General features: G+C 39.2%; 1 protein-coding gene across 1 annotated transcript; it reads left to right on the forward strand.

Moving 5' to 3' along the window:
* Positions 1–4,149: 4,149 nt before the first annotated feature.
* LOC121430780 (stathmin domain-containing protein 1-like) lies at positions 4,150–7,268 on the forward strand. Its single transcript, XM_041628174.1, has 2 exons — positions 4,150–4,789; positions 5,606–7,268. Exons 1-2 carry the CDS (start codon positions 4,444–4,446, stop codon positions 6,223–6,225), a joined length of 966 nt encoding a protein of 321 aa, XP_041484108.1. The 5' UTR covers positions 4,150–4,443; the 3' UTR covers positions 6,226–7,268.
* Positions 7,269–10,290: the final 3,022 nt, after the last annotated feature.

Raw genomic sequence — 10,290 nt, forward strand, 5'->3', positions numbered from 1 at the left:
ATTATGAAAGCAAAGTATTAAACATAATAAATATACGATAGAAACATATTTTTTTAATTTTTGGCTCCCCATAATTTTAGCACAGCGTTAGACAGTGGTATATTATTGTTAAACTTGACTTATTACGGGCTGATGTGTACGCCTATAGGTTTGGCTAAAGTCTGCCATCTAGTCTTTTAGGTGAAACGTAATATCATCATAACCACTGATGATATTCAAATCAAGTGGACATAACTGGATTGTGGCTTCTGATTTCCCACATTATGTTCAAATTACAGGCAAGTTAATGTTCACGATGAGTTATGCAATAGAAAGATGCATCAAAAGTGTAAACTCCCAGATCATGTTATACCCCCACCCCCCCCCCCCCCCCCGCAGGAAAGTAGCTGCAACCTTGCCAAGTTATTAGCTTGATACTCGGCCTACTCAATAAGAGACATCAAACGGTGGATAAAATTGCATGGGTTCTTTATAAATTTTGGTCACGGGGGGGGGGGGCACCGCACGTACATATATCACTGAATATATACACTCCTGCCAGTAACATGCCCCTATACCCAGTAATTGACCATTTGTCTCTGATTTAATTGCTCGGATCGTATCGTACGGCCATATTTGTACACATAAAAGATGAATTTAAATGTGGTGTCCCCAGTGGCGGAAGTATGGGTGGGTTGGGTTATAGTAGGTTCCCCCCCCCTCCCTTGGACTTCCAAGTAAAAAGAAAAGACCTACATTTAGCAGCAAACGCCAAAATACCTTCATTTTACAGTGAACCTGTTTTTTATTTTTCTATTTTTTTGCTTGTGAAATTTCTCGGTACCAAAATGACCTTCATTTTGTAGTTAAGCCTTTTTTTTTTCTTGTCTCGGTCGGGCGATCCTTGAAAAAAAAACTTGATCCGCCCCTGGTCCCTGCACATCAGCCCTATATGAATCTTCATCATCATTACAGAAAAACAATAAAACAAGCCAAAACAAACAAAAAATTACAGAACCAAAATAATCATGTACTAGATGCAAATTAGGGCAGTCACGGATATCGTAAAATTTGTTTACCTTAAATAAAAATTTTAGTTTTTGACCTCTTTAAAATATAATTTGGTGATAGATTTGACATATCGACATTTAGTCAGAAAAAACATCACATTTTCCCTTTAGTTTTCTCTTTTTTTGTTGGGGGAGGGGTCGTGGAACTTTTGGGGCCTTCAGCCCCCCCCCCCGTGTACACCAGTGATATAATCCATGCAGTGACGGATCCAGAATTTTCCAAAAGGGGGCACATTTTACCGAGGAAAAAAATGACAATAAAAAAAGGTCTTCACTTTCAAAGGGGGGGGGGGGGCAAACTTCTGTTCTAACGGTATTTTTACATTACAAATCTTAATTGTGCCTCTCAAAGGTGGGGGGGACACGGACCGGCTTTGCCACCCCCCCCCCCTGAATCCGCCAGTGTATCCATGGTTTATCTCTTTCCGGTCCTCTTCTTTCCATCGATATAATAAGGTTATAATGACACCTTGAATCTGAAGCGGAGATAATATCCTTCAAGTTCCACGAGACAGGTGACTTGGCCTTTAAACCGCCATAATCCTACAATAATGATTTTTGACGGATCAAGGCTTCATTCGAATCGATTATTCTTCAAGGCAGGTATTCTCTATGTGTAAAACCAAATCGATACGATCTTCGGTGTTAATTAGATAACTCCTCTTTATTGTCCATCAGGGATTATTTTCTGGTCAGGTTCAAAAGCACTCAGAGATGGACTCCTGATGGGGAGAGGGGGGGGGGGGTTGTGGCTAATCGGTATGAGACAGAACTCACAGGGGTCGCGAAACGGTGTGAGCTAGTCGGAAGTGCATGCGAGACCATTTTGCACGCACTCGTTTGTTGAAAAAGTGGGGAGGGGAGGGTGGGCTATAGACCATATCACCTCTCGATCTGCCATACAAACATACCCCTCACTCTCCCTTTCCCAACTCCCTTCTCTCTCCATACACCACTCCTTCCTTTTCTATGCTCCTTCTCAACCCTGGCCTGTTTCCTTGGTTCATCTGAATAACCATTTCCTCCTTCCCACCTGCAAATGTTGGTTTGAAAGGAATTTTAGGTCACAAGGAATAACAGCACGTCGTACAATCTCCCTCCATAAGTCAAGAAAAATCCTTGGTTGCAGAATGCCTTTATTCTCAATCTTCAGCAATTATAGGTGTGATATTCTATAAGAAAAAAAATCAACGCCAAGTTTGTTTCTCCGTAGATCAAAAAATGGAATAGACAAAGTAATAATAAGAAAAGAATATTAAGAAAAGGAAAGGGGGAAAGGCCAACCCATTTGAAATGCATATCTATTTTTCATGGTGTCTTAACGATTGATGAATGACAGGGCAGAAATCTCTCCCCAAAGTTAGGGAAACCAAAAAGTAACGTCATCTCGTCCAAAATACGTTTTATTTCGATTTGAATGATGTATTCCTTTCCATCAGAAATAGGGGGCATTTGATATTGATAATGTGTCCCCTACAATTTGGGGTAGGGGGACGCATCCCCCCCTGGGATTTCCGCCCATGATGAATGAAAACATTACTATTCGGAGTTAATATTTTGATGTTGAACATATTCAGAAAAAGGAAAATAAATTCGGTTAAATCCCACTTGCATTCTACATCTGCCAGACCACACCGACCGATATGATATGCTATTCCGAGCTTTTATAAGTTTGCAGCAGAATAGGGATCAAATAACTAGCTCCATCTCAGATTATATGTTCTTAAGTCGATTTAGTTGGTGTGACCGTATAGCATAGTTACATACAATATCATCTGGGGCCAGTCACACAAAGCTTAAAAATCATCGTAGAAGAATATCTTTACGATTAACTAACTACAATGTACACCCAATCGTAATTGTATGATCAATCACTAAGACATTTGGCAGTGTTTCGGCTGTAAAAACCCACTTATATTCTTTATGTGACGGGACCCCGAAGTCAAATAACCATGCAGTTATCTCCTCTGTACATGCATAGAACTCATTTGATTATAATCATGGCATATTTACACATCAGATTGTAGCCAGGCGCCCGTTTCGTTTGGAAAGAAAATACATTTATTTTTAGAATAGGCACTCATTAATTCGAGGGGAACAAGGTCCATTTCTAAAGCAATTGGGATGACATTTGGCAGTGTTTTGGCTGAAACGTATGTCTATAGCAGGGGGCTATAGTTGGAGTGATTTTGAAAGTGGGGCCGAGTTCAATGTGATGCGTGAGGAGGGGGTGGGGGTTATAAAATCACGATTTCATGGTCACTCACGTTTTTTACAAGCTCCCCTCCCTCCGTTTCCTGGTTTCCGCGGCCCCAGCGCTACATTACAGGCCTTTAAAATCCTAATTATCATACTGTTATCTTATCATTGTTTATCATTATTATTGTCATTCTTATTGTTACTATTATTGTCATCAATATCATTCTTCTTATTATTGCTATCCTTATAAATATCATCTTAGTTAGTAATATTAATAGGTCCCTATCATTATTTCTATTATAATTATTACTTTCATCATGATTATAATATTGCTGCATACACTCTTTATTACAAGGATTTAATATAAATCCAGATCGGCTGTGAATAGTGACCAGCCAAATTTTGAATTTATTTTTAATCTTGTGGATTAACTTTTAAATCTCAAAAGATTTAAATTAAAATCTTTAAGATTTAGATTTGAACCATCATGGTTTAAATCTAAATTTAATATTTGGCTGGACACTAATCACAGCAGATCTAGGTTCATTTTAAATCCTTGGAAGAGTGGTATACTGCATCAGCCGCTATTATTGTTGCCTGTCAGATATAACTCCCACTGCCAATGATACCACGCTCTGATTGAGGGGCTACCTTCACAGACGGTGTCTTAATCAAAACAACAATCCCCTCAGATACCTAATATTATTCTATTTACTGGGATATCCCTCGTCTCCGAGCCTTGGTTTCCCCGATTCAGAAAACCCGCGCCGACGTTGACGGCAGCATAACCACAAATAATCGATGTGATGGTTACGTACCATAGAGACGAGCCAACAATAGACATAGCAACGGTCGACGACCAATCACCGCGCTCGTCACCGGGTATTTTATCGCATGTACTCCACCAGGTGGAGTATATTCCACCCCGTCTACTGTGAGAGAAACATATCCGACAAAAACGCTCTTCGGGAAGCTATAATACTTGTCATATTTCGCAATATCACGGGTATGATATAGACCTTTCGACGGATAGATAAGTTATCCGAGAACAATTGGAGTTAATTCCACGACAATTCTTTCAAGAAAACAATTATAGTCTTGTGATCGACATAATACTTCGCAGCCTGCGTTCCAATGCAGATCAGAATATAGTTTTCTATATCTTCAACAAATTTGGACTCGCTTCAAAATCACCATGGGTTGCAATAGTTCAAAGTCAACTCAAGTCATGGAACTTGGTCCTGATGGAGAGGTCGTCAGTCGAAAATCGTCTGCGTCGTCGAAACGGGGCAGGAGTGCCGGCAAGACCGTCCGCGATGTCAACGAAAACGCAAACGACGTCGAGGTTCTAAATGATAAGCTGGGATCGACGGGCTCGTTGGGAAGTCAATTGGATACTAAATCCCAAGATCGTTTGGTTTCATCGGCGACGAGCAAGATCTCGAGAAGGACAATGGACAGTGGATTGGAGGCTGACTACGGAAATGTGATCACTGAATATTCACATCCAAACATGATTGATGACAGGCCTGAAACACCAGGTAATTATCGAATTAATGTTTTTTTGCAATTTCAACTAAGAGAGAAAATGTAACGGAACTTTTTATTAATAATGTTAATTGATATATCTTTATCAGTTTACGGAAAATATTTTGTTTACATAATACAAAATTTTCATCTCAAATCCATATGGATGGTTTGTTGGCTATTTCTGATGGAAACGACTCGTTATCGCACGAGACAGCCAAAATAATTGATAAGCTATAGAGTTTGATAAAACGAAGACAAGTATAACTATTTCTTATGTGAAATGTCTTGTCAAACGCTGGAAAGTGGTAATATTGTTTTGACGTTAGTGTGATTGATAGTATAGTTAAGACGATTTTTAAACTTTAATTGTCAAATACATTTTAGATTTTTCCCCATATGGAATCACATCACCCGGCTTCGCGAGACCCACGCTTTACCCTTTTCTCATATTGATCGGCGTTGTGACCCCGATCTTATTTACCCCCAAACAATCACAAACTCGTTCCCTTTTGTTGTCGTTACACGTAGTATTGATTTGGATTCTTGAGAGGGGTAAACAAAGGCACCCGACAATGAAAACCTCTGGATCAGTGGGTCTATTGTGACCTACTTTGCCGACTCGGCACATCGACCCCCTTGGGTTTGGGTTGTGATGGTGTTATGGCAACAACGCCTTGGCTGATGTCTTTTACGACTTACAAAATTGCCCAGAATTTTTTTTACCCACTTCCTTCGAAAGTGATAGAAAAATTTAGTTGTTTTTTAATGCTTGTAATTTTTTCAACAGTATAATTATATTTTCTTCACTTTTTTATTCATTTTATCAGACCTGTTTGTCACTGGGATGAAATGCGAATCAAGGAAGAGCAGTGGTAACACAAAGGCTCGCAACGCTCAGACGACGGAGCAGATCTTGGGTGAACTCAAGTCTCAGGGGATCATCAGCACTTCTTCAACAGCTCCACAGATCGCACCAAAGAAAGGCGGTACATCCTTCGATGTCATGATCGCTATCGACTTCGACGAGCTGAAGAAACCTCCTCCCAGGCTTGCCAAGCTGAAGAAGAAGAAGAAGAAGTCCAAGAAGCTGACCAAAGAGGAGGTCGACGCCAAGCTGAAGGCCGCCGAGGAGAGGCGAGAGGCTAAACGCAGTAAGCTCCGGGCCAAGTTGGACACCATGAAGAAGGAGGCCGAGGTGCACCAGAACAGCGAGGCGCAGGAGGAGGCGCAGAAGAAGCAAGTGGCTGAGAAGGTCAATGAAAGTCTAGATCAGGCGGCAAAGAATCGTGAGGCTAAGTTCAAGGCCATGAGGGAAAAGCTAGAGCAGAAGAAGCGGCATGCGGAGAAGGTCAGGCAAGCCAAACTGGCCAGGATGGCTGAAAAAGAACAGAATGGTGACGGCGAAGAAGCAGGACAGAAAAATGAAGAAGAGGTGTCTGCTGTTTGAAAGGACAGTCGATACACCACCTGTATTCCTTGATACCTCCTCGAGATGCATGAGCAGTCGGGTCAAAGCCATAACGCAATATTATAAACGCTGCCAATTCTGTGCCATTGGTTTGTTGACTGTAACCCGATGGCCTTATGCATCTGTTATATGAGATGATGCCCGTCTATTCGTCAAAGATAACTTGTTGAAAGATCAATGGACGATGTCCATGGCAAGGGCAATTTGGTGCTTATCAATACATGAACATTGAAATATCATGTCGATAGGTTGACGGTTAAAATTATTTTGACGGCATGCTTAGCACATCTCGTGAAAAAAAGTAAATTTGAATTTCTATCGTATTACTATTTTATAAGAGATGATATTTAGATTGCCAAAAGACGCAGGCCTAAATATCATACGAAGTTGATACAGTTCAAATTCCGTCCGCGATAACTAATTCAGGTATTACAATTGATAAATGTTTTCCAGACAAATCCGTCCATTTTCTGGTAGACTTATTTTATGTCATATACAGAGCAGGGCTCTAATATAGATTCGTGACACTGGATGTCAATATTTTAATGAATTATTTTTGCTTTGTACTTTTTTCGTTATTGTTTAATATTATGATTATTACTCCTGGTGATGAGTGCATACGTTATAATGGCATATAATAATTTTTTGCTAAGAAGAATTCCCCTCATATACTATTTCACAAAATGTACTTCACAAAATGTACTTCCTTTACAAGGCGATTGATTTATAAGAATTCAGAGTATATTTCTAATTTTCAGTATGAGTTACCAGAGTAACATGGGACTATATTTAATTTTCATCAAATTCTTATAAATATCAATATACCAGGATAATGATGGGAATTGCCTATTGCTGCATTCTACAAAAAAATTGTTTACATATTCATTGTTTAAATGCCTTTATAATTATGTCATTTTACTTATGTTTGAAACATGCTATTTATATGTTGTCGTTCATAATGATTCATTGTGCTGAAGATTTGATATTCACTGTGTGAATGAAATAAATGAACAAAAATATCATATTCATACATGGCAATGATTTTTTTTTACCATTCACATTGTTAAGCAATATTACTTCAGTATTGATAAACCATGTAAGATAATGTGGCCTAAAGTTCAAGAGTGGAAAACTGTATTTCACTCTTTCGGAAGAAGGTGAAAGGGGGATGAGAGTGTTTAAAAATCGCTTATGATGTGAGTTGAAAATTAGATGAGATGTGTTGGGGATGCATTTGTCATTATGGTCGGGGAGCTGACAATGGACCAGAGAGACAGAGAAGTGGAGAGCGCACCAGAGGGGGAGAGAAAGGAGGGAGAGAGTGGATAAGTGAAGATAAGACATTTTCTGTCTGTAGTCGGTTTAGCCCGTGTGACTGCCTGACTGGTATAAAGAAGAATGACTTATGTAATCGCGAATAAGAGGGATCGAGAGGTGACATAATTTTTCGGGTTAGGAGAAAATTTTTGATTAACAATAATGGGAGGGGGGTCTAGGGTAGCATTGTAATTCCTCTTCCCATTCATCTTATTCCTTTATCATCATCTTCTTCTTTTTCTCCTCCTCCTCCTCCTTGTACTACTACTACTACTTCTTCTTCTACTTCTTCCTTCTTCTTCTTCCTTCTTCTTCTTAATTCTTCTTCTTAATTCTTCTTCTTAATTATTCTTCCTCCTCCTCTTCGTCCTTTTCATCTTCTTCCTCTTCTTCTTTCTTCTTCCTCTTTTACGTCTTCTCCTTCTTTTTCTTCTTCTTCTTCTCCTTCTTCCTCTTTTTCGTCTTCTTCTTCTTTTTCTTCTTCTTCTTCTCCTTCTTCAGTTTCGATAAACCATGTAAGATAAAATGTGGCCTAAAGTTAAAAAAAATAGAAAACTTTATTTCATGGACCTCCAGCAAATATGCATTCGTCGGGAATCTGACGATGGACCAGAAAAAGGGAGAGGGAGAGCCGGGGAGGGAGAGAGTGAATTATATTCTCGGGTCAGGCGAAAAGTTATGATTAACAAAATGGGGGGGGGGTCTAGGGTATAGTATTGCACTACCTCTTATTATTTTATTTTCCTCCTCTTCATTCTCCCCCTTCTTCTTCTCCTCCTCCTCCCCTTCTCCTCCTCCTTTTCTTCTTGTTCTCCTTTTTCACTTACTTCCTCTATTACTCTTCCCTTCTCTCTCCTTCTCTCTTTTTGGAGGGGGGGGGGCTTAATTCCACCTTCCTCCTCCTCCTCCCCCACTCCATCTCCTTCCCTTCCCATTTCCTTTTCTTTCTCTCCCCTTCTCCTCCCATCATGTTTCAATATTCTGTCGATTATTAATTCGATATTTTTTTAAAGGAAAGGGGCAAGGGTGATTCTTCTCAAAATTTGTTATTCATCTGTGAAAAAAGACTTGTTACATTATGTATGAATTTCGACTGGACTTTCAATGAAACACTCTTGCCACTTCAATGTTTATTGCGTCAGGCGATGCTCTTATTACCCATCACCGAGTTGATTATTTACCGTTGCTAGGTGACAGCTTCCGTTCGGATCGCCCCGGTTAATTATGGTCTGAGAGGGTGAACGACAGCCGATGTAAGAAAAAATAAAACTGACTTCGATATTGTCATTATTGAGCGATACTTATTACATTGAACTTTACCTAGAAAATACGTAAGCGACTTCGAGGATAATTGATAAAGGCCTTCAAAAAACGAAAGGAAAGGAAAGAAGCACAATGCTTGCATTTGTAGCCTATACGGCCGAACACTAAATTTGTATTTGTTTGTAAATGCATAATATTTTGCAATCATTTATCATTGCATTGGGTTCTTTAGAGTAATAATTTATGGAGAAGTTTACAAGGAGTTTCTCTCTCCTCCCCCCTCTCCCCTCCCTCTCTTTTTTTTTATCTCTCTGTGCTCCTTCCCATTAATTCTCTTCCACCTCGCCACTCTCCCCATCCCTCTATCTGCTCCCACCCTTCTCTCTATGCCTACATTGTGCCCCTCATCCCTTTGATCTCTCCTAAAACTCTTCTTCGCCCCCTTTTGTAATAATTTCACCTGATTATCATTCATTCCTTAATCAGTTCAATGACATAAACAATGGCGTTAATGATGCTGTACTTCATTTCACAGCTCCAAAATTAGCATCGACAGGTCTCATCTTTATGAAGCCAAATTGCATGCAGACTATGTACAATGGCCCCAAAATATTAAGCGAAACTCCAAAATAATAGCTTTTAATTGGTTAAAAATCAAGTTTCAATTTAAATTTGGAGTTGAAATTGATTGCAACTTTCTCCAATAGGTCCCAAATCTACACAGATATATGAAATCACATAAATAAAACACCACGAATCAATATTTATTTTAAGTTTTCAAATCAGCAACTGGTCAACTATCAAATACATTTACGTGTGTTTTCTCGCATTCAGAGAGTGAGAACGGAATACTCCCAGATCCTCCCGAAACGTGCACTCTGATTTGAATCGGTTCCGAATCCACAGAATCTATCCAAGTCAGGCTGTCACATTCTGGCAGAATCGGTCCGAATTTATTCGGGATAATTCCAGGGCCCTATAGGAACGATTTCCCCCTTTTTTTATTATTGGTGCTGATGTAAATTTGACAAGCAAAAAAAAAGTTCCACTATGAAATGAAAGCGATTTTGGTTACATTTTACATTACATTTTCCTTTTTTCAGGAGAATAATACTTTATGATATTATTTCCTAGGAATCATATCAACACAAAATGAGATGTTTCTATTTTATTATGAAGAAAAAAATGCTCCCTTTCTTTTTTTTTTACCCCATATACGCCAAGTATTTCCCCCTTTAAATATTGGGTCATTACACTTCACTATAACAAGTAAGAAGCGCGAACAGAAGGGGAATAAAAGGAGAAGAAGAAGAAGAAGAACAACAACAACGCCCATCAACAAGAAATGATATACCGTTTACAAAGATAACAATGATATACAAAATGAAATATTGTTTGCATGATTCATCACAGACCAAATGCTGACAGAATGTAAAATGTAAGATTTAATAACAGAGTGCAAAC

The sequence above is a fragment of the Lytechinus variegatus genome, chromosome 17 (genome assembly GCF_018143015.1).
Source record: "Lytechinus variegatus isolate NC3 chromosome 17, Lvar_3.0, whole genome shotgun sequence".
NCBI classification, from domain to species: Eukaryota; Metazoa; Echinodermata; class Echinoidea; order Temnopleuroida; family Toxopneustidae; genus Lytechinus; species Lytechinus variegatus.

What these genes read in the sequence shown, in the direction of transcription:
- LOC121430780 (XM_041628174.1), top strand. Translation starts at nt 4,444, where the DNA reads ATGGGTTGCAATAGTTCAAAGTCAACTCAAGTCATGGAACTTGGTCCT. An exon ending in TGACAGGCCTGAAACACCAG is followed by an intron (nt 4,790 to 5,605) that starts GTAATTATCGAA and finishes TCATTTTATCAG; the next exon opens with ACCTGTTTGTCACTGGGATG.